The sequence below is a fragment of the Vigna unguiculata genome, chromosome 6, assembly GCF_037176805.1.
Source record: "Vigna unguiculata cultivar grain cowpea cultivar isolate G323 ecotype 2 chromosome 6, ASM3717680v1, whole genome shotgun sequence".
In the NCBI taxonomy this organism is placed as follows: Eukaryota; Viridiplantae; Streptophyta; class Magnoliopsida; order Fabales; family Fabaceae; genus Vigna; species Vigna unguiculata.
The window spans coordinates 36,400,862-36,427,949 of NC_140797.1; the positions used below are offsets into that span (position 1 = coordinate 36,400,862).

The following is a 27,088-nucleotide window of genomic DNA, read 5'->3' on the forward strand; positions in this document are numbered from 1 at the left end:
ATTGTTAGTAACATTTCCTAAATGTGGTTCTTATATTCAAATGATGAATTTCAACACATAAGGTGAATATTGAAACCTTTTTTGAGAGTTGGGCTTAATTATAAATAATTGGAATATTATATATTTTAATTTTTTTAAATTATTAAAATTCTTCGTCTAAACACAAAATTCAGAAATAAATGAGATAAAAGTAAAGGAAAGTTATTATTCTAAACAAGAAATAAATAAATAAAAATTAAGTAATTATATCATCGCAAAATTACTCAATTTAAAAAAATACTAAATTTTTTAAACTTTGTATCCTTCTAGGAAATAATTTGTGAACCAACCAAAAAAAAAAAAAGTCACATCTTTATCAAATCCCACCAAATAAAGGAAAACTATTATACTTTAAAGAAGTTGGGTTATGACTCAAAGGATAGATAGATTCTGTCTTGATTTAAAATTTCTACACATCACACCCAAAAGAAAGAAATAATTATTATTATTAAGAAGTAAATTCTGGTTTGATTGATTCACGTTCAGATCTCAGCGCTGCTTGCAATGCTTTGATCTCGTCGGAGAAACAACGAATCAAATCGTTCGATTTTGGTGACGATGTTTCGCATTCTGTGAACCTTGTGCTAATTTTCGGATTCGATGGCGTCCTCCAGCTCTAGCAGGAAGATCCACTTTGATACCACTGACGATGAACTCACCGAACATGAAGAAGAAGAGGCAGAAGTAAGTGTATATTTTCATTGCAAAAAATTACCGAATCTAAATTATTTTTGGTTCCTCAATTTGAATCGGATTTAGACGTGCTGATTCGTTTCCGTGTTCATGAATTCCCAGGTCGAACACTTTGATGATTTCACTGTCGCTTCTTCGTGGGAACGGTGTGTCTCTGCGTATGACTGTTTATTAGTTCACATTGTTGTGTGTGTGCTCTTCGAATGCATAGATAGAAGATGCGTTTAACTTAAACTTAATTTAAGTTTTTGTTTCGTGCTTTTGTAGGTTTATTTCTGAAATAGAGGCAGTTTTACGGGCATGGATGTCTAATGCACCGAATAATTTATTGGTAAGTGTTGGAAATAACAGAAGCTGGCTTAATTTGAATGCTGTTGGTGTCAAATTAATCTTGCTATACAAGTGTACATGCTTGTTTGTGATATGATATGATTTCTTCAATTATGTTTTTTAAAATGTTGTTTAAGGAATTGCATGGTGTTGATGGAGGGGTTTGTGTTGATTTTGAAGTTGCGTTTTTTTCCGTTGGAAAATAAAAGGTTATGCCATTTTTGTTTTGGATCGGAATGATCATCTTCATCTATTTTTTCACCTAGGAAAAAGGTGCAGTTCCCCTGGAGGATTCCGGTAATTTGTACAAGGTGAAATCTGAAATGAAGTATGCCATGAAAAGTTACTGCATGGAGTTCTATTTCAAGACTGACCCAGATGGTAATTTTTTCTGGGGTTGGGGTTGGGTAGGAATGTCTAGTAGGTCGATGTTTAGACTCAGGAAAGTGTTTTTTCTAATCTACTGTTTTTATCTGCTTGATGCAGGGGAAATTGCAGACTGGAACTTTGATTTGCATGATCTGCAGTTATGTTTTGGTGTAAATGAGTTTTTGGTATGTTTAATGCTGCGTCTTTCCTTTCACTGGAATTTTAATGGTTCTACTATGGATAAGGAAACACTACTTTACATGTATTTCACTAGGTAATTGCTCCTCAGAGTGCAAGTGGTGTGGTTCTTGATGCTCCAGAGGCTAGCAAGCTCTTGAGTGCTGTTGCGATTGCTTTGTCTAATTGTTCGAGGTAATCGTTGTTCATTGCTCTTTAACACTTAGGGAGTAGTGAAACTTTAGAATAACTTATGTGCATGCCATATTTGTATTGCATTTTTATGTATGATATTTGCATGTGATAACTACTCAACTTGTTTCACATTAATATTTGGGTTTGTGTTGTCTCTCGTTTTTTAGGAGAAGTTGCTGTGTTATGGGATTAAAATCTTATTATTTACATGGTTTAAATAGAGTTTGTTGAATATCCAGTTTAGTTTAGGTCATTAAAGTGGAGATGTACTTTCTCATGACATTGGGTTCATAGTTTATGGCCAGCATTTGTTCCAGTTCATGATCCATCTCGGAAAGCTTATATTGGAATTCAGAGCATGGGCACTGTTTTTACTAGAAGATTCGAAGCAGATCGAATTGGTAGTCAGGTTCCAATAAAACTCATGCATTTGGAGGGGCTGTACGAGTTATTTGTATCTAAGTTTGTGAGTTTCTCTCCCCGGTTCAATTTAATATCTATTTGATTTTACGAAGTTGGGACACATCCATTTTTTAATTTTGTATTCGCTCCCTGCTTTGTGCTTCTATACTTGGTCCTCTTATTTTAAGCTGAGGCAGATGTATATAGTGCAATGATACAAAGGGTTTGCAATTTAGTCTAACCTCTTCTCTAAGGGGATGGATACTGTGAATTGAAATAAGTGATTGGTTACATGAATGAATAATGAATAATCATTCTGTAAGAGGGATAAGAAAATGGACACAACTTACGAGAAATACCATAGGTGCTTTTTGTGTTGTTTAATCAAAATTCGAATTCCAGTTTAGTAACCTGTGCATGCATTAAAGGTCAGCATGGATTACCAAGATGAAACTCTGATTTTGATTGGAGAACAACATATGAAATATCTATGGTATTGCACATGAGCTATATTTCTATGTAACAGTTTTTCTAAATCGTGGATGTTTTTCTTTCATCAATATTTGGATTAAAGAATTAGCAATTATTTTCATCTTTCTGAGAAAATTATTTGTGTGATTTGTTTTTTTTCCCATCATATATTCTGGCTTACTTCACAACATATGTTGATTGTAAACTTTGCGTACACAATAAGCTCCTCCTGTGATTTGTCTTATATCCAGCAGCTCTATATAAACTTTTGACTTTATGTCTGCACTACTCTTCTAACTTTCACTTTTAATGATTAATGTCCATTTGTTACTGAAGGCCTACTCCACATTGGATCTGTCTGTTCATAATTTCAAAGTCCGATTTGCAATGAAGTTGACATTCAGAACACTTCCCTATGATGACGACAATATGAAAGCTGCCAAAATTAGCAAATCTGAAGAAAATGTTACTGGTGAAATATCCGATGGGATGCAGTGGGATGATGATTGTTCTTGGAGTGAGTGGTATTCTGCAGAAGATCCTGTTAAAGGTAAATTTTAGGATGTAGGGTTTTGTAGGTAAAAATAGCTGGGCTTCTTGATTGGATGCTTTCATTAGAGGTATTTTGGTGAATTTTGACACTCAACCATTCACAAACGGGGTTTTACTGTATAATGATTCTTCAATGTGCAAAGAATACACATGGGACTTTAGAGCCAAAACATGTAGGATTTTCAGAGATTCAATATAGACTATAATATGCCTTAATCAGAATCTGTATAGACTTAAAATTTGTCTTAAATAGAGCGAATAAATTGTGTAATTCTCACCTGTGTTGAATTAAGTCCTAAAACCCAAACTCTAAGAGTATCTCCAATAATTTATATAAATAATAACAAAGGATTTTTTCTTCTACCTACTTTACCTTACAAAACTATATTATATTATCTGCTTTTATACTATTCTTTTTTATCATTATACTATTGCTGCCACCATTACTATATTATAATAATTATGAAGGGAGACTAAATTATTCCAAAAGTAATTTTAAAGGAATTACTCTACCTCATCACCAATTATTTTCTTTTAACTAATGGTTCTGAAGAATAACCCATTTTTTTACTGTTAGATTAAGAGAAAATAAAAGATGAGGATGGAGAGTGACTTGTTTAGATTTACTTTTAAAGTAACTTATCTCCCCTCAATTATGATAATAATTATTATTAGTACTATTATCATGATTATTGTAATAATATATAAACAACCATATATTCATATTATAACATAGACTTTATAAGTTAATATAGTATAATATTTAGGTTCTATGGAATAAAATATAAAAGCAAAAATATTTCTTATAGATATTTTATTATCGTCTATATTCTACATTGTGATCATATGTGTTTATATATATATTATAAAAGAGAAATTTTCCTTCATCTACTTTCTTGTTCATTTTCACCTATTTACATGTTCTTTTTTGCACATTTTCCTACATATTATTTTTTTTTACATTCATTTCTATGATTTTTCCCTATCACTTTTGACATTTTTTTTGTCCATTTTTTCACCCATTGAATAAATTTCTGTCTCCAAATCTTTTCTCTTTTCTGTACATTTGAATTTTTTTCTCATTCGTTTTTTCTCCTATTTGTATGGTTGTTTTCCATTTATTTGTTCTTGCCCATACTCATTTACATATTTCCCGGTCCATTTGCATGGTTTTTTGAGCATATTTGAATAGTTTTTCTTACTCTTTTTTCTGTCTATTTGCATTTGTCCCTTAGAGAAGTTTGTTTGGTGACTATGGGTTTATTTTTGGGTGCTTTTAGTCTAGATCTTGTCTTTTTGAGTAATAAAACCTCTCCAACTTTCATTATTTTCATGAAGCTCTCTGATCTGATATCAATACCAGTTCCATTTAAGTTACTCTTGGGCCGCATGCAGGTTTTGAACTGATTGCAATATGGTCAGAGAAGATGGTTGAAAATTCTATGGAAATGGCTGAACTGGAAAATGCTTCACCACATGAAGCAGAGAAGTGGTTGATCTCTCTAAGGTTTACTCCAAATTTTAAGTTGTTTATGTGTCACAGAAACCAAATTTCTCTCGAACAATTGCTGCTTATTTTATTAATTGATACTGTTGCTCAAAGTGTTTTAATAAATAATATTAAGGTTCAATGTGGTTCGAATCACTGTTCAATTTACAACTGCCAGAAATTTCGTTTTGTTCAGCATGGTTAAAACACTCAAGAATCTTCTGGTATTCTTCAACGTTTTGGTGACTACGGATTATTTTTGAGAAAATAGGTCAGACTTAGGCTTTTACGAAAAAGCTTTTTAGGCTTATAGGTCAACCTTTTTAAGAAAATATGAATAATAATTTTTTGTTTGTATTATTATTATTTTAAATTTGTTATATGTATTAAAACCATATATTATTTTTTAATTACTAAACATGATGACCTACTCCATTGAAGGTTAAATTCATAAGACTATTGAAAGATAACTTTATACTATATTTAAGGGCCTTATAAAAATTTAGATTTTTAAATCAGTAATTTATTTTTGTTGTGTTGTATATAGATAATTATATATAACAAAGTCAACTAAACATATTATATGTGAAAATTAAAATTATTAATGAGTTTATTTAGCCAATACAATAATTTCACTAGCCTTTCAAAAACTTAAAAAAAAAACAGTTTTAAACAGGTTAGGGCAGACTTTCATGCAAGTCAAGCTCGACCCTTAAAAAAAGGCCTGTAAGAGGTAATAGACCAGATCCATACTTTATTTTTTAAAGAAGGTCAAGCCCAGGGCTACTTAAGCTCAACCTATTTCCACCCCTACTAGCAATATTTAATAGATACATTTAATTTGTCATTATTTTAGGTCAATTACTTCTAAAAGTCAGTAACATTGACTTATGCTTTTAAATAATTAATAAAATTGAATATTGTGGTATTATTTTTTACTTATAGACTTGAAGGTTCCAGTGGGAATCCGGTTGGATTTTCTTCTGAGTTGTGTCTTCTGGTTGATGCATTGCAAATGTCATTTGAGGCACAATTTATGGAAGATTTTGTTTCAGGTTTGAATTTGTTTTTGGTGCATTCTATGGTGTACTAGTTCACTTATTCATGCAGGCTTGTGTTTCAAAGTTAGTAGTGCATTTTGGCACATGGTTCATTATTTTCCCTTTTTCTGGCCCTTTGCAGTAGAAAATCCAGGTTCTGATAATATAAAATCGGCAATGGTTATACCTTCACCAACAGTTAGAGATCGTGTGCTGAAAGAATTGTTTATTGATGGTATGTGACACTTTCTCCTTTATTTACCTTCCATTTTGGGTAAAATACTCAAGTACTTACACTGTTGTTATTTCATCAATTGTTAAAACATGATCACCAGCCTACTTATAAGACTTGGTCAATGTTTTCCCGAGTTTGCTTTTGGGATTGCTCTTGGCACAGCCTTTTCTAATAAGGTATCAAAACCTATTTTGTCGTGCTATTGGGCTTCTCATAGATGTCATTCTACCAGCTTCGTGCTATATCTGTCCTAGTCTTGGGCACGGAGGGGTGTATAAGATATCCCACAATAGTTAGGTATATTGAGGGTATGTAGTTCTTCGTCCTTTATTTGCCTTCCATTTTGGATAAATACTCAAGTACATATGCTGTTGTTTGTTAATTCATTAATCATTAAAATAAGACCAGCCTACTTATGACTTGGTCAGTCTTCTCCCACCCAAGTTTTCTTTCGGGATTGATTTAGGCACAGTCTTTTCTAAAATGGTGTCAAAACCCATCTTGTGTGGATGTCGGGCTTGTCATAGATGTGTCATTCTACAAATTTCACGCTATAGGTGTCTCGTCTTGGGCATCAAGAAGGGTTGTATTTAGATATTCCTCTGTAGTTAGGAATATTAGGATACCACTCCTTACAAAAATTGATCAATCCTCCCCCCTCTTAAGATAGTTGTTGAATTGAGTTAGGCTCAGTCCATTAGGTTCTGTATCTACATGCAATCTATCATCAATGAATCTGCTAAAAGCAAGCTAGTTTGGGATACTGAATGACGAAATGGCCTCCAATTTAGTGTTAAATTTAATGTTGGTTCTTCACATATTTTACTATAATCACTGATGTAATGTCTGCAGGTGTACAATTCTCAGATTTTGCTGATAGTGGACATAATAAGACTTCTCGAGCTATAAAAGGCGCACCTCTTGGTTCACTGTTTGCACAATTTTGTTTACATTCTCTTTGGTTTGGCAACTGCAATATACGGGGTATTTGCCAATAGTAATTATGGTTTGTTTGTTGTATAACCTAAACCTAATTAAGAGAGTAGGAATAAATAGTTCATCTATTACGAATTTATTTTCTGAGATATCTCATTTGCATTACCCAATTTTGGTCTGTCAGCTATTGCTGTGCTATGGATAGAGTTTGTTCGAGAGGTTAGGTGGTGTTGGGAGGAGTCACAACTATTGCCCAGGATGCCAACTAATGGATCAATTGACCTGTCCACTTGTTTGATTAACCAGAAACTTCAGATGGTAATAAATTTTTATCTATAAGGAATCTTTACTGAAATCTACTCACTGTGTGCTTGTTTGCTTTGTATATATTTTATGTGCAAATTTATGTTTTGCATAAATATGGTTGTTGATAAGGTCATATGTACTTCGTTTCGTTACAAAACAGAAACAAAAAGGCAGAATAGAAGTAGGGATAAACAAGCCACCGGTATTATCACAAAAATGCCACTTCAGGGTAGTGAAAATAGAACTCTAGGATCTCTCAAAGAGAGTCACCTCTCAACTCCTATTCACAGCTCAACTCCTATTCACAGGATATGAAAATAACCACGTCCTCTACTACATGTCATCCACTTTTCTAAAACAAGGTTCACATGTGAGAATGGTAACTACCTCCAAATATAGGTCACCCTTTTCCTCTCCTCCTCTCACGCACCCTCAACGCCTTGGTCATAGTTGGTGTCATGTGATTCATGTTACTGACTTCACCTAGTCAGATAAGGCTTTTGTTGTTGTGGAGTTCTACCCTAGATCAGTCATTATAAGAAAAACTAGAAATATTTCAGTGAGCTCAGATGTTTTGGTCTTTACATATTATATATTGGTCTTTACATATTATATATAGCATATATTGACAAAATTGATACATTTTCTGCTTTGTTATTTAGCTTGCAATATGCATTGAGAGGAAGATCCAGCTGAATGAAGAATATGAAGACTGTATTGGAAGTTTGGATCAAATAGATTCCATGAGTGAGGTCACAAACTGGTTTTTTCTCTCTTGGTTTTTGTTTAAATCAATTGTTGTATTACTGCACTGTATTCTCTTTACAGTATTTTTTTCACTGGGTGTTAATAGATTGAATCACAGGATGAAAGTGTAATTGGGGATGACTCAGTCAGTATACATACCTCCAGTGATGGCTTTTCTGGGAAAGTTGACAGGTGAACTTAGCAAGTGAGAGCCTGCTCGGTTGTTATTGTTTGTATCTCTCTTCTGACTGTTTATAGAAACAACTCACTCTCTTTTAGCGATTTTGTCCGTTTTTTTGTCTCCACTTATTACTGGTTTAGTTAAGTTAATTTTTTAAGTTTCTACATGTGCATATATCCATATTTGTTTATTTATATATAACTAGAGTATATTGGTTAGATAAAGGGACCCTTTGTGCCTTTTTTTTGTTTGATTTTAGAAGCTGATTCTTTCCTCTATATTCTAATAGGAGAATAGAGAGAGGTTTACTTTTATTTATTGGGCCTGAAAACATGCTCTAGTCTTGTCAAGTGATAAGAAAAAAGTGGCTATTGTAACTAATTTAGATCCTTGTGAATTATTTATTTTTCTAGATGAAAAATTCAGCAACCTTGGTGTTCCCTGGAAAAAGGAGGGAGGATCTCTTTTTTTCTTTAAAACCAGTGATTTTAAAACTATGTTCTTTTTATCCAGTAGCTCGTTCTTTAATCTGTGCTGGTTTAGGACTCTAATTGGTTTAGGCTGACTGATGGATGGCACATAATATAGCATTTTCCTTTTATACTAGTTTTAGTTAGTTCACATTTAATTCTCTTCCTTTAGTGATATTCGGGTTTTGGAATCTTTCACTTCAAGACCAGTTTGGCTTAGACCTGGGGGGATCAGATGATCTATCCTTGGTTCTGGTACAGTGTCTTCAATTTCTTTTCTGGGCTCCTCTTTGGTTGTGTGCGTGCATACTCTCCTACTGGCCAACTGCTGGGTAGTGCAAATTCAACTTCACAACTTTTTTTTGTTTTTTGTTTTTCTTTTGTGACAATTATCTGCTATTAAGAATAATTACGGATTTGTACACTTGTAATTCACGTCACGATTGTATACTATAATATCCTTGTAATTTTTTCTAGCACAAATGGTGTCTGGTTCTATGTTAATGCTGCATTTTTTCAACTACTAATGATTTATGATATTGTGGAAAAAAAAATGATTTTAGCAGAAAGGTCGAAGATGTGCACCTGTCAAATGACAAAGAAACTTCAGACTTGACCAGGAGAGGTTCTGCTGGTATTGTTGATTCTATGATGCTACTCAAGTCACATCAAAGTATGCATGCCCCATATACACAGGTTGTTCTTGTATCCAAATAATATTTGGCATTGTCATGGAATATTAGTTCACCAATTTTTGAAGAATACAATGTCTTTAATCTTTTTTGCTATGCCACAGGAAGCACCGCTTATGACAGAAGACATGCATGAGGAGAGGCTTAAAGCTGTTGAAGCCTTTGGTGATTCATTTGTAAGCTCAAACGCTCGCAATGCATATAATAATTGCAATCATGTGTTATAAAAATTAGAACCTTAGGCCTCCTAGACCTTATTTACATTTCACATAGAGGTAAATGAGAAAACAAGATCCATTGAACAATGAGGTTATATGTAAGGAGGTGTAGATATTCATCTCCTTTCTTGAATTTTTTGAAGCTTCATTGTCATCGGATTAATTTATGCATATTTCTGCTTTCAAATCTAGAACTGAAAAAAGAGGATGCAGCAGGACTGATGTACGTGCCATACTTCTATTTCATATATTACATCATTAATTAGCAATTCCTTTTTATTTTCAGAATTTCTCCGCTCAGCTGGAAAGAGATATCTTAACTTCAGGTAATAATTGCATATATTTTTTTGTTGGTAATGGATAGGTAATAAACATATGTTTGTAAATAACACTGGGTAGTTATTGATCATGTTTCAAGTTCCTTTTTGTTTTCTTAAAGAATACAGTTAATTCTGATTTCTGAAGCAGATGCACGTGATGTTAAAAAGTAATTTAAATGTATAATTACATATTTACTAGAAGATCATGTGCACAATGCTTTCTAATTTGATGTACCTGCCTCATCAATATAATGGAATGACGTTTTCATTAATCTATTTTTTCACTCATGAGGTTTGTTCACCATACCATACTCTTAGAATATGGGTGTGGGCCTAACTCAATCCCACAGAATTGAATCTAAATATGCTTGGTGGCGTTAGTTCAGTTTACTCTGATACAAATGGAACTGTATGTGTGGGTGGGTATAATGAACTTTTTTCATGCAAAGATTCTCTTCAATATAACAATTTATGATGTGAGAGACCAATAATGGCTTTGTTACTAGATATGTCAGCATTTAAGGCGGCAAATCCAGATGCTATCTTTGAAGATTTTATTCGGTGGCATTCACCTGGTGATTGGGAAGAGTATGATGACCCTGAGAAAAGTAAATCATCATCATCCAGTGCTCTTGACTCTAAAAAGTCAAAAGATAGTTGGCCTCCACAAGGGAAACTTTCAAAGAGAATGTCTGAGCATGGAAATTTATGGAGAAAGCTTTGGAATAGTGCACCTTCTCTTCCTGCTTCTGAACAGAAGCCTCTTCTTGATCCGAATAGGGAAGGAGAAAAAGTAAGTATTGTTCTGGAAGTTTAAATTTATTTTGCTTTTGCTATTGTTATACATATTTTTTAGCACTCGGTAATTTATACCAGAATAACAGTATTTTTGTTACTTGGTTTCCATATTGACGGGAAAGCCGACCCATTTAAAATTGGCAGTTATTTCTTTGTTTCCTCATTCTAGTGGATCTATCATGAGGATCTTAATGATAATAGGAGTTCTGTCCTAATCGTTTTCCCCTTTTCCTTTCTGATGTGAATATGAAATGTGTCGTTCTTTTAATGACAACTAAATATGATAATCCGCTAAGGGATGGTCAAATCTTGAAATTTAAGTCAATTTGATGCAGCTTCTAAATCCTAAATTCCGGTCTAGTTAGAGGAGTGCTTCAGTTTTGAATAGGAGTGCCGTGTCGGAATCCCTCTTGATTTGTGACTCATGGGCATGTGTCATTTGATGTACCTCTATGGACATTGGTAGAAATGAATGGGCATAAAAACTAGGGTTAAATATGTTTTCGATCCTTTAACTTTAAATGAAAATTGTAATTAGTCTCTCCGAAAATTTAGACCAATTTAGTCCTGCATTTTTAGAAATGCGTGAATTTAGTTTTTTTAACCAAATTTTGTTAAGTTTATTTGATGTTTCAAATGTGTTTTTCAACTAATACTATCATGAAACGCATTAGAAATTTCAAATAAACCTAACAAAATTTGGTTAAAAGGAGTAGATCTACACATATTTAAAATTGGAGACTAAATTGAGCCAAAGTTTCGAAGAGAGACTAATTTCAAGTTTCACTGAAAGTTAAGGGACTAAAAACATATTTCACCCTAAAAGCTATCTTTGAATATGTAGATTATATTTTAATGTTAAAATAAAAATATATGCAATGCATGCATCTTCATCTGATTTCGTGGGTCATTGCAATCAAAGTTGATGAGTTCCATCCATATTTATCCGAGAAGATTTAATTTTGGAATGCAGGTCCTAGTGGGTTAACTGGATGCCCTTGGTGAATTGAGGGCCATGAAAGACAGATAAAAGTTTAAATTATTATTGTTCGCATCTAACATTTTCTTGTGGTCAAATAATCAAATGAGTATTCTTGTTTTCAAAAATTGCTACTGTACATTCATGTAAAAAAGAAATAGATTACTATATAATAAGTGTATGGATTTTACTTGTGTGCTATAATTTTTATGCTCTCAATTTTCCAGGTGCTTCATTACCTTGAAACTCTACCACCACATGAATTACTTGAGCAAATGGTGTGTACTGCCTTCAGAGCAGCTGTCGACACACTAAGTCAGACTAGTTATGGAGAACTGAAACAGATAGAGACTGAGATGCAGCAACTTTACCTTACAATGGCATCTGCTTTGAGGCCTTTGCAAGGTATCTATTCATTTTTCTCTTCATTGGAAAAGAATAATTTTTAATACATTTACATGTTCTTGCAGTAAATCGCTTGTCTGGAGATAGTGAGACCATTGAAGACTTAAGACGACTAACTGGTACAATTGAACGAGTTGAGAAGTTACTGACTCTTGCAGCTTCCCTTCATCGCAAGCTTTTAAAAGCACCACGACTTTCCACAGAAATTTTCAGCGATTACTACAATTTTTATATTCAAACAACGGCAAAGGGTTTCTCAGAGGACATTGGTGAAAAGGTGAGATGCTTGCAATATATGCCTTGAAATACCCTTGTTGATTTGGTAACATTCCAATCTTTCTTAGCATGGAACTCACATGAATTTCTGCTATCTTTGGTGCAATAATCTTTGCGCAGGAGTTTGACAAGAAACAAGAAGTAAGAGACGTTGAGAGGGAAGTGTTGTCAAATATGTTTGTTCCTCCTACTGCTAACCAATCTTGGAGAAAAGTGTTGAGCATGGGAAATCTTCTCAATGGCCATGAACCAATCGTCCGAGAGATTATTTTTTCGCTGCGTGATAGAGTGAGTGGTAATCACTACGCAGCTCGTTGTGGTAATGTTTCTCAACAAGAAATTCAAACTTACAGAATGTATATATGTGGGACCTCTAATGACCTACGTGTAGCACTTTCTGTTGTCTCGGGTGATTAATTTTATGGTCTTTATTTTACTACAAATTTTCAGTTCTAGGAATTAGTCACATATGGTATCTGTTTATAATTAAATCATTGCTAAATCTCCTCCCAAATATTGAATCCTGCCCTAAATTGGAAACAGGTTGTCGATTGAATTCTAAGAATAGGGATCAAAATGTAATTGAAACTTTATACATACTGAGGATTTTACCAATACCATTATTTCTGTAAAAAAAAATTATTCAAGAACATTAACAGAGATATTCAATTGAAGAGCAGTTGTTGCAATAGTAAGTGGGATTGACATTCAGTATGTGCATTTGGGGAAGTGAGAAACACAGAATGAACACTCTTTATAATTGCTTAAGATGTTATTTAATTGCTTTAAAAGTTTATCTTATGACTGAATTTGACAAAACTAGCTTATTTCGCCACTTTGTAATATTTGTTCAAAAAGTCACTCTGTAAGATTTCATTTCGACTCATCTTTCCTAAATTTTATTTTTTATTTTCATTAACGTGTCCCATTAGAATTTTTTTCGCTGTCTTTCTTATATTAAAAAATTCTTACAAAAACACAGGTTGATAATTTGACCTTTCAGGTCATTATAACTTTTTAGATTGTTTAAAAATCAGATTGCATTTCTTGGTCTAAAATATTAATGAATGGTCAAGTATCTATTTTAAGTAAATCTTAAAATTAGCTTGAAACAAAAACGATCAAAGAACATAAAAGCAATAACATTGGTAAAAAATTGGCAAAACGATATTCAGACTTGGTCAACACTTTCTTCTAACATGAAGTTATTTTTTATTCTTTTTACCGAACAAATAAAAAATCTACCTATAGTATGTTTTTATCATTGATAATTATTGTTATTTATTGTCCAAATTTAATATATTAGTATTATTATTATTATTTTTATGGCTTTTTCTCTTTGACTCCAAAGACCAAAACAATCAATTTAATGCTCCCTTTTCCACTTTTCTCCTCTCTCTCCCCCTCTCTCTTTCTTTCTTACTCATGAAAAAGAAACCAAAAGCCAGAAATCCTTTCCCATGAAAACATCAACCTCAAACCCTCTTCACACTCTCATTCATTCACACTCCCCAAAAACAAAACCAAAAACCACACTCACCTAATTCACTACTCCCCAGTCCAACACACACACAAAAAGAAAAAAACACTCTTCATTCAGATCACACCACAAAACACACACTCAACCAACCTCAGTGTTCTACAAGGTCTTCACCATGGACTCATCATCAGGGGGAGCACAACCCCAACCACCCTCTACCACAAAACCTCCTCCACCACCATCACCTTCCACAGCTCCACCACAACCTCAAGGATCATCACCTGCACCACCACCACCACCAAGCCGCTATGAATCCCAGAAGCGTCGAGACTGGAACACCTTCTTCCAGTACCTGCACAACCACAAGCCCCCATTGACGTTAGCACGGTGCAGTGGAGCACACGTCATTGAATTCTTGAAGTACCTGGACCAGTTTGGCAAAACCAAGGTCCACATATCCGGGTGTCCCCATTTCGGACACCCGAACCCTCCTGCACCCTGCGCTTGTCCTCTCAAACAAGCGTGGGGCAGTCTTGACGCCCTTATCGGACGACTCAGGGCGGCCTACGAAGAAAATGGTGGCCGTCCTGAGTCTAATCCGTTCGGCGCCAAAGCTGTTATGATTTACCTCAAGGAAGTGAAGGAGGGCCAGGCCAAAGCTAGAGGGGTCCCCTACGAGAAGAAGAAGCGCAAGAGGTCCACCACAAGAGTGTCTAAGGTGAGTGATAGTGGCGGTGAGAGTAGTATAGTTCTTCCAGTGAGCGGCAACAATGATACTAAGGTTGGTGTTGACGCTGGTTCTAGTGCTAGTTTACCTTCTTCAACAACAAGTGTTAGCACAACCACAGCATAATTTCAATGATTACTTAATGATTTTTACCATTTTTTAGGGTTACTTACTATACCTATATTTAGCATTCTAAATTACACGGATTATAATTTAAGTTGTATATTATATTATGATGGGTTTCCATCAACGAAAATTAGGTGTAGATATTGTCTAATTATTTGTCTCATGCTCAATCATTCTAGTCTCTATCAACTGTTGAGCTAGAATTATTGGTGTAAGCTTGTTGTATTTCACATGGCACTTCATCACTAGGTTTCTTTATCACTATGTCATGATTTAAGATCTCAAATGAAATAGTCCATTGTAGAGGAGCTAAAAGCTTTCATTTTCATGAAGTTAGATTCATAATTCTTTGTTTTCATTCATGGTTCCTTTCTGGGGTTTACTGTTCTTGCTAGTTTCATTCATGATTCCATTAAGGAAACTAGCAAGATCATCGACCATCTTTGTTTGAAAAGACATTTCGTTTTTGTCTTCACCTGATGAAGCTCCATCACTGGTGTATACATAACAGATTTGAAAACTTTGAACAAGAGAAGAAAAAAAAAATCACAATGATGATATTTTCAAAGATATAGATATATAGATAGATACAGATACAGATAAGAGGGCTATATTTCATAGGAATTGACCCATCCATTTATGATAATGTATAATCATAGTCATTTCATAATTGAAGGTAGATATATAATTAGATTATTGTTTTTTCTTTCCCTTGAGTCATTGTTGTGTTCAACAACACAGAGAATGAGTCAATTTAGAAGGTATATAATCCTTCTTTATACCACTCCATGCAACAGTGTTTAATGGCCCCAGGGTCATCACAGTGATACACACATGCACTTATCATTTGATTTTACACCAAAATATTTTGAACTTCTGTTTCAGGTGCCCCTTTTGCAACTTCATCTAAGATTTGGTGTGGTGTGATTTTGTTTTTCTGGTTCATAATTTTGTCTTTGTTTTCTGGCATAGTATTATTATTTCATTATCTCCAATGCCTTACCCTTTCTCTTTCTCTCTCTCTCTCTCATATGATATCTATAAAATTGACATATCTTTCTGTGAAAACAACACCTAATAAAAAAGATATAGATGCATGCATCAATGGAAGAAAAAAAAGTAATGCCTTGTGATTGCTGCTAATATTTTATTTTGGTAACCACCACCTAAGTGTGAAAAGGACCATTAGCCAACCCCTTTTATATGTTTCTATTATCATAACTCAATTTATTTCTATAATTACAATGCTGCATTTGTTAATATTATTGCAGAATCTTCTATCTCTCTAAGCAAAATCATCTTTAATAAAACAGATATGATCAATTGAAAACGACACCTCACTAAATACAACTCATAAAGTTCACAAAGATAAATATATACTTTCTTATATAATAGATGCTTTGTAACATGTTAATAAAGAAAATAATAAACTCGTACCTCTAAAGCAAATCCACCTTTTTTTTAAATGTTAATTGGAAATTTTGGACCATATATCATTATTCATATACTGATGATAATGTATATAAATTATGTCTTTGTATTACTTTTTGTTTGGTTCTTCTTTTTAAAGAAATATTTCATACACTTTTGAATTTAACAAGAACTTTCGCTTTCTGTAGACTCTTGTGGATCCACACAATTTCGTGTAGGAAAGTTTATTTCTCACTCTCTTTTGTTTCTTTTTTTTATTTATTATTATTATGTGCGGTGACCACTTTAACCATCTCAATTCCTGAAAAGTCAAAAAGAAAATTGGGATATGTCCCTTCTTTTTTCTAAAATAAAAATTATAAAAAAACATTTACTTTCTTTCTTTCTTTATTACTCATTGCACCCTCTCTCTCTCTATATATATATCATTCCAATTTTACCCTCAAAACAACCATTAGGTGATGAAATACATGAAATGTTCTATTTTAGTGTTTATTTATTTATTATGTTAGAATACATAGGTCAGTGAGATCAATATCACAAGGTTCACCAGGAGAAAAATCCCACTCAGGTTCTGAATTTTTTTGTATCTCTTTGCATTTCAAAAAGAAAAAACAAAATATGCTTCATTTACGATAGAGATGGGGAGATGAAGAATTTTCTGGTGGGTGGGATTTCATTAGATTTAGGGTTTGTTTTTTCCTTTTTCTTAAGGCACATGCTTCTTGTGATGGTCCCAGACAAAGACCATTTCAAAAGGACCATTATTGAAGTTATAAATTCAAAAATAAAAATATAAGTTAGAAGTTTCTGTAATAGATTAAGCTAAATTAATTTATTATACATATACAAATATTGATTGCTGTGAAATCCTATTAACGTCATTTATAATTAGAAATATAAATATTGAAATTTTCATCATGATAGGGTTTACTTTCAAAGTATACAAATGAATCAAGTTATTTAAATTTATATAATGTGAGGAAATAATATATATGTTAACTGTGTAAATTTCATTTACACTACTGTCAAAAACAAACCAATATAACTTTCTAAGAAAAATATTATAAAAGTGAACCAATTTAGAAGCTGCAGCTTCACAATCGCAAATATTGCAAAATATTATGAGAAAATGTGGTCTTGTAACTGCAATTATTATTATTAGGAGCAGAAAAACATTTACATAGAGGTTGCTACATGAAATTTAAAACCATATAGATTTGTCTATTATCGAGTATAACAATGTAAAAAGAAAATTATTCAGAAAAAAAATGGATTAAATATGTTTTTGGTCTCTTAACTTTCGTGAATTATGGAATTAATCCATTTTGAAACTTTGGACCAATTTAGTCTTTCATCATTCGAAATACATGAATTTAGTCATTTTAATCAAATTTTGTTAAATTTATTTGACATTTCAAACATGTTTCATAATAGTATTTGACTTAATATTAAAGAAAAAATGTGTCAAACAGTATAAACAACTCAAATATAATCATGAAATGCGTACGAAACATCAGATAAACCTAACAAAATTTAATTAAAATAACTAAATTCACGTATTTCAAGAAATAAATGACTAAATTAGTCAAAAATTTTAAAATAAACTCATTTTAAAATTCATTAAAAGTTAAGAGACAAAAATATATTTAACTGAAAAAAAAAAATACACAGAAGAGGTTTAATAATGTATCCAATAAGGAGGTGACACCACATGTTATTCTGTTTTTGTAGTGACAGAAAATGAACAGAAGGTGGGGTAAGGTGGGGGTATTGTGTCCCTAATATGCAGCAATAAGAGCCATATATTTTCTTTGCACACTTTGGTCACAGATAGGTGCATTAACTTGTTGACAATTAATAGTTGTACCAACATGGATAGAGATTGGTCTTTGTTGTGCAAAATTTTGAGGGGTCCTACGCCACTGCTACATTGGACTTCTCCTTTGTTCTTGCCTTTTGCATTCTAATCCTTTCATGATTTCAAAAATTGGGGAGGATCATCAATTATTACATTAGTTTTCAAGAGCTTTAATTTTACGTTAATTTTTAGGGTCAGTTATTAAGAACTATGTTTATGTTGAGAGGTTTCTTTTGGTATCAAGAAGGCATGGTTGATACATCTATATTTAAGTCTATGATTGTTGTTATATATATTTTTTAATCAATTTAGTTAATTTAGTTCCAACCTGCGTTAAATAAAATTAATTTAGTTTGTTTCATTTAATTGACATTATTACATTAACACGGTTTGACAATATCATGTGTCAAAATTTAGATCATTTTTTTGTTTTAAAAGTGTTATATGTTAAGATATGGTTTTTTTTTTTAAATTTTAACACGTGACTTCTTAAAACCACATTGATGTCAATTTAATAAAAAAATCAAATTGACTTTATTTAATAAGAACTCAATAAAATTAAAAAATATATATAGAAACAATCATAAAAATAAATATAAAGATAAAATTATTAATTAAGTCTAACTTAAAAGATTTCGGTATACATGATATGTTATTTTTAAGAATATTGTTACTTGTATTTTTAGAAACATTACATCCTGTATTTTAACACTTTAGTTTTGACTTGTAAATTTTTTTATTATTTCAGAGGTATTTTTTTTATCAATATCATTTTTTGTTATCCTAAGATCACTGAAAATGAAAAGAAAAAATAGTGAAAACATAAAGGGTGTGATTCTATGACTTTGATTTGAGGTATTTTAACACTTGAGGTTTAAAAAGTTTTTTATACTCTGAACTTCAAAAAGCCCATTAATCTGCTGTGCTGGGCCGACCAAAAACCTAATTATAGAAAAACGTCGACAGCAGGATTCGAAAAACAACAAATTATTGAAAAGTAAATGTAGAATTTTAAATTAAAAGCTTAAAATCGTCGACAGCAGGATTCGAACCTGCGCAGGCAGAGCCCAACAGATTTCGAGTCTGTCTCCTTAACCACTCGGACATATCGACATTCGTGATTTTAAAGTTCCATATAAATGTTAAATATCAAATTATTTTAGTTAAAAATGCATAATGATATGAGAAATAAGAATATATATATATAGAGGTATAGTGACTTGAGGTGAACATTTTATAACTTTATTTATTTATCCATCATAGGTTAAATTAAAAATATTTAAAAATGAAAAATCAACACGTATATTTTATTATTATCAAATGGAGACATTTTTAATTATGATGATGTAATATAATTAGGTTGGCGAAAATTCTTACTAACATATCCTGCTTCCACCATTTGATCCAAATACATCGTTTGGAGATGACAAGTCACTCCTAACATTTGGTGCTACGATGAATAAAGAATGAGAATATAAGTTTGTGAATTAGATAGAAATACAACTAGTTTAAGTAATATTCTTTTCTATATTATACCTGATTAGTATAAGGTGTACCAAAGCAATAGACATATCAGCAAGATGTTCCGGATTCTCTTCTCTAGAAGTAATATAGGCAAAAAACTCTGCATTTGATTTTTGACCGTTGTAAGCTCACTTCCTATATAACCTAATTCCGTAGAGAAATAAAATGTAAAATAAAGATTAATCATGAAGAAACCAAGAAACCAGTATAATATAAAATAAAGACGGCTTGAACCAAGAAACCAAAGTCAAAATATGTAAACCAAGAAACCAATTTACATTAAATATCTAACTTTATACTGCCAAGGCTGAAATAATTGCTTTCTTCTAGTTTTAGATCCTAAGAAATCCTTCTGGCTATACTATTGTTTGGAAGCTCTATTTGATCAAATGTTTGAGATCTTGATACGAAAATGCTTACCCATCAGAAGCCACAACTACAAACTCATCAGCGACTGAGATGTGACCATACATTTTGGAACATAGACACAGTGAAGGCCACCAAGTTCCTCCAGGAACTACTACAGAGAGACCACCTTTGGCCTTCAAAGTAGTATTTCAACCATACATATCCTGAAAAAATGGATATATAAATACACCTTACCTTAGTAGTTGTTTTAAATTGCATAATCATCCACACTGAATTCTAGCCAAGTTTGAATGCTTAAAACCAGTCTCAAGAATTTACCCCTCAATGTGCAAAGATGCATTAATACAACTTCCATCTTCAAAATCATGTCGGCTAAACAGTTCCATTACAATATAACAGTTAACTAAAAACTTATATTTTCATGTCTTTGATCAGTGACTGTCTATAGATAATAACATAAATGCCAATGTAACAGATAAGATTCTAACCATAAACTTACTTGCATATGTCACATAAAATCCCCAATCTTCCCCGCCAATTAAGCTATTTCTTTTGACCACTTAAATGTATCAAGTAATACAACGATCCCAATTCCATATATTCTGTAACCATTGACAACCGTGGAGGCTTCATGCACGCACCAAGAAACAATGTAACTGCATATAATTTCATCATTAAATAAATAACAGCTGATTTCAAGGGAGAAAAGCTACATGAGATTTCTTATAACCAAGTGTGCACAATATTATTGTCATTCTTTTTTAGAAAGGAATATTTTACTAAAATAATTTTAAATATAAGTTGAAATAATAAAAGATAACTGTTCAGATTAATTCCATTAATTACCATTTCAAGACAGTTAACTGTTCAAGGAAAACTTGAAAAATCACAACAATACAAAAAGTAAACAATAAGGATGTTGGAGAATACCATTAGGATGTCGTAGGTGAAAAGAAACACCAGTTCAGTGAGAAAGTAGTCAGAAAATGTATAGATATAACAGAAAAAAAATGTTGAAAAACAGTTTCTATGTAGCAAGATACCTCCGAAAATAGATATCTCATTGCAAAAATCTTCCATATTTTCAGGAGTTAAATCTTGTTCTAGAAAAACCTTGCTTGCAACATCTGTGCCATTCCATATGCCACGGAAAACCTCTGGAAAGAAACCTGAAAAAGAACAATACGACAATGCTCAAGCAAGTACTTCTTTAGTCAAGAACTCCCTCGAAATAGTAATTTAGTATTGACCACAAACATGTCAAAAAGGATATTTTATTTTTCGAGTTGAATAGCACACTTCCACTCAAGATTGCATAACATGAATCAAGATTACATAACATGAATCTGCTCCAAGCAAACAAAATAAGTGGAGCCCCAGCTGAGGCAATCGAAGAACAGAACTGAGGATTTCTGAAGCTCGAGCCCCGCCGAGACAATCGACGAACACAAAAGCTGCCATTGCCACGGCGGTCGTCGACAGGAAGCACGACATCTGGACTTTGTCAATGCGCGGACTTTGAGTTTAGGATTTAGGGTTTTTGAATTCTTGCCGGGAAACACTACTAGACTAGATCAAGAGAGTAGAGCTGGATAAGATGGTTTTGGTAACAGATAAACTTAACTTGATTTTGGCATAGGGATTTAGTGAGGGGATATAGAGTGCAAGGTGGGAGGTAAGGAAATGAATGAAAATTATCATAATTTTATTAAAGAAACATAGAGGGAATTAGAAAATTGGGAGCGGAAAAGTTTTGAAGTTTAAATTTATTTTAAAAAATTATAAACGTCATAATTTACCTGTAAAATATAAGAGTTTAAAAAATTTATAATTAAAATCGTCATATTTTATTTGAAAAATATGACAGTTCTATATTTATTATATTTTATTATAAAATATTATAATTTTAAATAATTATCGTATTAAAATTATTGTAATTTACATTATTTTTTTAATGTGTTTAAATGCTATACTAAAAAAAGTTCGGGCTTTTCGTAAAAATATAGAATATATTTTAAAAAGATAAAAAAAAAACTAAGGAAACACATTAGTTTGAGAAAAAAACACTATGCATTACTATTTTCATTTGTACTGATTTTTTTATTTTTTTTTACAAAAGATGTATTTGAGAGAAAAAAAAAATGACATTTTGCATTGTGCCTCCCATTGGATAAAATTGTGCTCATTAATGAGAAAAAAGAAGTCAATAGATGATATTTTAACTAATTAAATTATAAATAAAAGTAAATGTTATGATTATATCCTCTAGTCAATATTATAATTATAATAAGTTGTAGGATATTATAGACAAAACTTTTTAACATGTTTCTTTAGTTTAATAAAAAAATAATCATTATTCCTTTTCCTTGCCATTTTAAGTCTATTATTTTAAGTTTTATTTTAATATATATTTTACTTATATTTTGATGTCAAAGTTGCACTTAATATTTAAAAAAAACAATAATAGTTATATATGTTCTGTGAAGAGAATAACCAAAAGTATACTACTTTTAAAATATATAATTATATTATGTAATAATGGTGAGATGAGTTATATATGTTATGTGAATTTTGACTTAAATTATTTTTGTTTGAGAAGAGTACGAAAGATTGTTCTTGGATTGTGCATCTAATAGCCTTAAGACTAGGTGATTATATATTAGTGCTTTTAATTAGATTGTCACTAGTAGTTGAGTGCAACTAATGAACATGAATGTGTTTAGTAATATAAAAGGTGTTTGATATACGCATCTAGTGTGTTTGTCATTAGAGTTTTTGTTCTTGTAAACTCTTATGTGAATATAATGTTCTTAAACAATTTTTTGTTACATTTGATGAATTATGTTTATTGAATCTTTAATAAAAATTACATTTGTACACAAGTGGATCTACTGAACATCAAAACGTGATTGAATGTGAGTATTGAAGAAAATAAGAGGTAAATGAAGACTATTTCATATGCTAATAGAATAGGCTGGATCATAAATGTATAGTTTGTAGGAAACTATACTTGGCTCATGTTATTATTATTATTACCATATTTATGGAGGATCTTGAATATGTTTATTGAGAGACTTTGAAATTTGAAATGTGTTTTGTATCATTTGATATGGTGTATAAATGTTATGCTCATATGAAAAAACTATTAAAGATTTTGTAAATGTTAGATGGTGTAAAAAATATAAATACAAGAAAATTTACTTATGAAATTGCTTTACATCAATTTGGTTAAAATCAAATTTATAATCAAAGATAAATTTATTTACTTCAAAGAAAGACAATAAAGAAACCAAAGAAAACTCTATCACAAAAAAAAAAAAATCTTACATTCAGCTCTTATGAGTTTGGGCCTAGCCTTTTCGCATGCCCAAGGCCAGCCCATGGAAAGGACCCCAATCCCTGTCTAGCTCTCACACTCTCACTTTTCACCTTTTCAGAAAAATCAGTTCCTCTTCCATCTCTCTCTGCTGAGACTTGAGAACTCTGCTAGGGCACAGTGGACTTTCTCCTTGAGCTAGCTAGAATCCTTTCGTTTTCAAGTAAGTAACTCTTAGGGTCTCCAAGCATTTCCCTCTTATTCCTCACTGTTTGGATACATGGGTTGGCGTAGGGTTTAACTTTATGCCATGTGTTGTCCCAGTTTTCGTGTTGCAGCTCGCTACTGTAGTTCCTAAAGCTGTAGTCCTCCTTAGTTGTGGGCTTATTTCTTTTAGCGTCCAAAAAGGTAAGGGAAGTTGGGGTTTTCTTTTTCTTTAAAGTATTTCGTGTATTATTGGACTACTCTTGTGTCTTTAGTGCTTGAACCTTGTTGTCGGATGTATGAAGTAGGTTTTTGGGTGTGTGTGTTTGATTGAATGAGAAAATGCATGTGCTAGCAGGTGAGAAACCTGCTAATCTCGCCCAAGCGGGTAGCCCTCGCCTAAGCGAGAATAGCAAGGACTCACCCCTGAATTTCACCTCGAGTGGTCGCCTAGGCGACTGACATTGTTTTTGAGCGAGGCACAGTCTCGCCTAAGCGAGACGCTATCGCCTGAGCGAGAATTCGATGAAATTCTTGCGTGGCCACTATTGAACTCTCGCCTAGGCGAGAAGGGGTCGCCTGAGCGAAAGTAACCCTTACGCCTGGGCGAGGACCTTCAGTTTGGGCGAGAATTCGTGACAGGGGCTGTTGTGACTCCATACTGTATTAATTATTTTCTTTGCTCATAGTATGTGGCCATGCTTAGTATGTATGCTTGAATTGGACTGGAATGAACGTGTTATTGTGTAATAAGCTATGATTTCATTTGATTGAACATTGGGATGCATGTGATAAGTATGTAATGTGAAACATGATATGCTTGCTGGTGGAATTTCATGAGAATTGGGTGATGAATATGCATGTGAAATGTATTGGTGAGTTTCATGGGAAACCCCTAGTGATATATATATATATATATATATATATATATATATATATATATATATATATATATATATATATATATATATATATATATATATATATATATATATATGCATGCCTAGTGTATACCTTGATATAGGAGATGTCTAGATAAAGGAGGGTATCCTGAACTCTAATAAGCATTCCGTAGAGCAGAATGGGTTATGTGGTGAGAGTGGCAGGAGGTCCTTGTCTTGGGACAGTTTGGGCCCGAGACAATAGAGGATTAATCCTGTGTGTGGTTGGGTGATAACCCCTGCGTCTAGACTCTGCAGAGTTTAGAAACCAGAACAGGCGCATACTTCCTTTAGAATTCTATATCAAGTGTATGATCCGGATATCGAGTCATAGTAACTGCATTTGATGGTCCTCACATGATTCTGAGTGTTTCCTAGTTACATGTTAATAGTTTGCTTTGCTTTGCCTTGTATATGCTTTTATTTTGTTTATGTTCCTGTTTCGGTTTCTCTTTGCGATGATCACCCTGTTGGTGGGAGCAGATGGGAAGCACGTTGCTAGCTTACCCTTTTATTTTGTTTATGTTCCTGTTTCGTTTTCTCTTTGCGATGATCACCCTGTTGGTCTGGCTCTTGGGAAGCATTTTTATGGCATTGGTGCATGTTTTGTTAGAGGCATGTGTGATAGATATGCCTCATCTTCTTTAAGTACTTCTTGGATGACTGTAATGGTAAATCCTTATGTGTACTGTTTCATCTGATAACTCTTTTATCCCATCAATTATGCAATGTTTTATTTAATAGATTACTCTATTTAAATGGGATGTCATACTTAAACGATTTCATATTACACTTAAAACTCTACATATAAAATTCTATTTAACATTTTATATAGGTTATATATAATGAAGTGTGTTTGATATTTCTATTGATGAAAACAGTGTTTCTCTTTTCTCTCTCTTTCCTTTATTATCTAGTTTTATTATTTAGAAAAGAGCAATTAATTCTTTTCTCTCTTTCTCTTATTTTCTTAAGTAATTAAGTGTGTTTAATCTTACTATTTAAGAACAGAGTGTTTTTTTTTTCTCTCCTTATTTTCTTTTATTTTTTTCAGAAAAAGACTGTTATGTTATGGAGAACATGATTTTGTTTGAAAGTATTATTAGTCTAATTTCCACTGTTTCAGGTGTTAGTCAACAGAACATAACACCAACAAACTGCTTTTACATTCAGCATTGTCACATCTAAAATGCATCACCAAGGATCATCTTGTGAAACCATGCAGACAAGGTTGAACTCATTTTTCGCCATGTATCATCTTCTCTTTCCTTGTCGCAATCTGAATGTTCATTCTTTGCTTTCACTTCTTCAAGGTATGAAACTTTGGTGCAACTTTTGGGTGTCTCAGTGCCTTTATAAGCCTTACAGATATAGCTTAAGAGGTTTTCATAATCCTGCAACCACAAAATTTTGCCAGCACAGTTGAGTTTCCTGTAACATTCATAATTTTATTGATTATACTACACAAACTTACATACATATAAACCACAAACTTCATTGTCATAAGAAATTTGTTAGTTAGAGTATATGTATATCTCAGTGAAAGTTCAGAAACTGAGAATAACAAGTGTTTCATCCGATAAAAAACTGCAAAAACAGACCTCATAGAGTGGTTCTCCATCCACAACTACCCATGGAACATACTTGTGAGGAGGCTTCAAAGCATTTGTTTCAGCTGCATAATGTAGCTCCAGCTGCATATAAAGATGGTAACATTAGCTGCATCTGTATAACTCTTCAAATTCTCTAATTCCCAACTTTCCACAAGAATGTTAGTAAAATTTTCATGCTTGTTGAAAACAATAAGAGAAGAAAAAGGTTGTTTAAAAACATTAAAAGCCCTATTTGGATAAACCTCCCCATAATTAACACTATCTCAGTGACAAGAACAAGAACTCCATCACAGAAAAACACCCACCTGTTTTCCACGTTCACTATTATAACATTGCTTAATAGGTTCGGAATCCAGATGCAGTTTCTTATAGCAAGATTCCCACTCGTTGACCCTTCGCTGATTCACCAAATCCTCAACACAGTAGATGAACCGAAAATGCTTGTCCTGTGAAAAAAACAAAATAGAGAAGAATCTCGAGTTACATAAATAAATAAACACTCACAACAACATGCAAAGCAAACAACTGTTACAGTGAACCAACACAACAAGATTACTCCTTTTCTTTTTCAACCGATCCTAATTATTGTTGCTACCCGCATAAAATCACTAATTGGATAGAGTTTGAAAAAATAAAGAAGGAAAGGGGCAAGAAAATTGTTACCAGTTCGGGCCAAATATCAATTGCACAGGCTTGAACTGTATTATGGAAGCACTCATTTGGTCCATGCTGCAATGAAAATAAATAAATAAATAAATAAATAGAAAAAATAATAAAAGGTAAAATTGGGTAAAAAGGGTACCTGGCAGTCGAAGGTGGTGGTGTTGGGTCGAAGTTTTGCATTGCCCCAAGGAACGAATTTGAGGTGAACGATGGGGATGAGGTCAGTGGTGAAGATTTTGGGAAGGTGATTGACGATGAAGTCGGAACTGTCTGGGCACAAAGTTTCATAGTACAAATCTATGGAGACTTTGGGAGGGTGAGATTTAGATTCAGATTGCGAGAAGAAGGCGAAGAAAGAAAGGAGCAGAGAAAGAAAAAGGGTGGTGGAAGGAGAAACCATGGCTGAAACTGAATTTGGTGTCAATGGGAAACCAGGATCCCAATTTGAATCAGAGTGCTTGTGAATACAACAAGATGATCATTTAAAACTACGTCATATTCATTTCATCTTAT

The 27,088-nt window shown here is 32.8% G+C and overlaps 2 protein-coding genes, 1 long non-coding RNA gene, 1 other non-coding gene and 1 pseudogene across 8 annotated transcripts; 2 read left to right on the plus strand and 3 right to left on the minus strand.

Annotated features, from left to right (window-relative positions):
* The first annotated feature begins 408 nt into the window (after positions 1 to 408).
* Positions 409 to 13,031, plus strand: LOC114186777 (Rab3 GTPase-activating protein catalytic protein). 5 transcript variants are annotated; one of them, XM_028074787.2, is made up of 22 exons: positions 409 to 723; positions 835 to 878; positions 1,000 to 1,063; positions 1,329 to 1,443; positions 1,549 to 1,616; positions 1,706 to 1,803; positions 2,098 to 2,269; positions 3,013 to 3,226; positions 4,624 to 4,735; positions 5,663 to 5,772; positions 5,900 to 5,992; positions 6,845 to 6,976; positions 7,113 to 7,246; positions 7,897 to 7,986; positions 8,088 to 8,173; positions 9,196 to 9,328; positions 9,429 to 9,500; positions 9,829 to 9,868; positions 10,369 to 10,655; positions 11,867 to 12,044; positions 12,110 to 12,321; positions 12,441 to 13,031. In XM_028074787.2, the coding sequence occupies exons 1-22, from the start codon at positions 640 to 642 to the stop codon at positions 12,735 to 12,737; spliced, it is 2,835 nt and encodes a 944-aa protein (XP_027930588.1). In that variant the 5' UTR covers positions 409 to 639; the 3' UTR covers positions 12,738 to 13,031. The 5 variants fall into 5 exon arrangements, with proteins under 5 accessions (XP_027930588.1, XP_027930590.1, XP_027930589.1 ...); XM_028074789.2 differs by having other exon boundaries at positions 8,100 to 8,173; XM_028074788.2 differs by having other exon boundaries at positions 410 to 723; positions 9,199 to 9,328.
* A 659-nt stretch (positions 13,032 to 13,690) lies between these two features.
* LOC114186778 (protein LIGHT-DEPENDENT SHORT HYPOCOTYLS 5 pseudogene) lies at positions 13,691 to 14,804 on the plus strand (annotated as a pseudogene).
* Positions 14,805 to 18,976: 4,172 nt separating this feature from the next.
* On the minus strand, positions 18,977 to 19,058 carry TRNAS-CGA (transfer RNA serine (anticodon CGA)). Its single transcript has one exon. It is a non-coding gene; the product is annotated as a tRNA-Ser (tRNA).
* A 247-nt stretch (positions 19,059 to 19,305) lies between these two features.
* LOC114189105 (uncharacterized) lies at positions 19,306 to 21,519 on the minus strand. Its single transcript, XR_003605559.2, has 5 exons — positions 20,882 to 21,519; positions 20,338 to 20,494; positions 19,890 to 20,041; positions 19,482 to 19,613; positions 19,306 to 19,395 (listed from the first exon to the last, which is right to left on the minus strand). It is a non-coding gene; the product is annotated as an uncharacterized LOC114189105 (long non-coding RNA).
* A 3,864-nt stretch (positions 21,520 to 25,383) lies between these two features.
* Positions 25,384 to 27,088, minus strand: LOC114187183 (gamma-interferon-responsive lysosomal thiol protein-like). The gene is made up of 5 exons (XM_028075347.2): positions 26,715 to 27,088; positions 26,576 to 26,641; positions 26,218 to 26,358; positions 25,901 to 25,993; positions 25,384 to 25,693 (listed from the first exon to the last, which is right to left on the minus strand). The coding sequence occupies exons 1-5, from the start codon at positions 26,973 to 26,975 to the stop codon at positions 25,484 to 25,486; spliced, it is 771 nt and encodes a 256-aa protein (XP_027931148.2). The 5' UTR covers positions 26,976 to 27,088; the 3' UTR covers positions 25,384 to 25,483.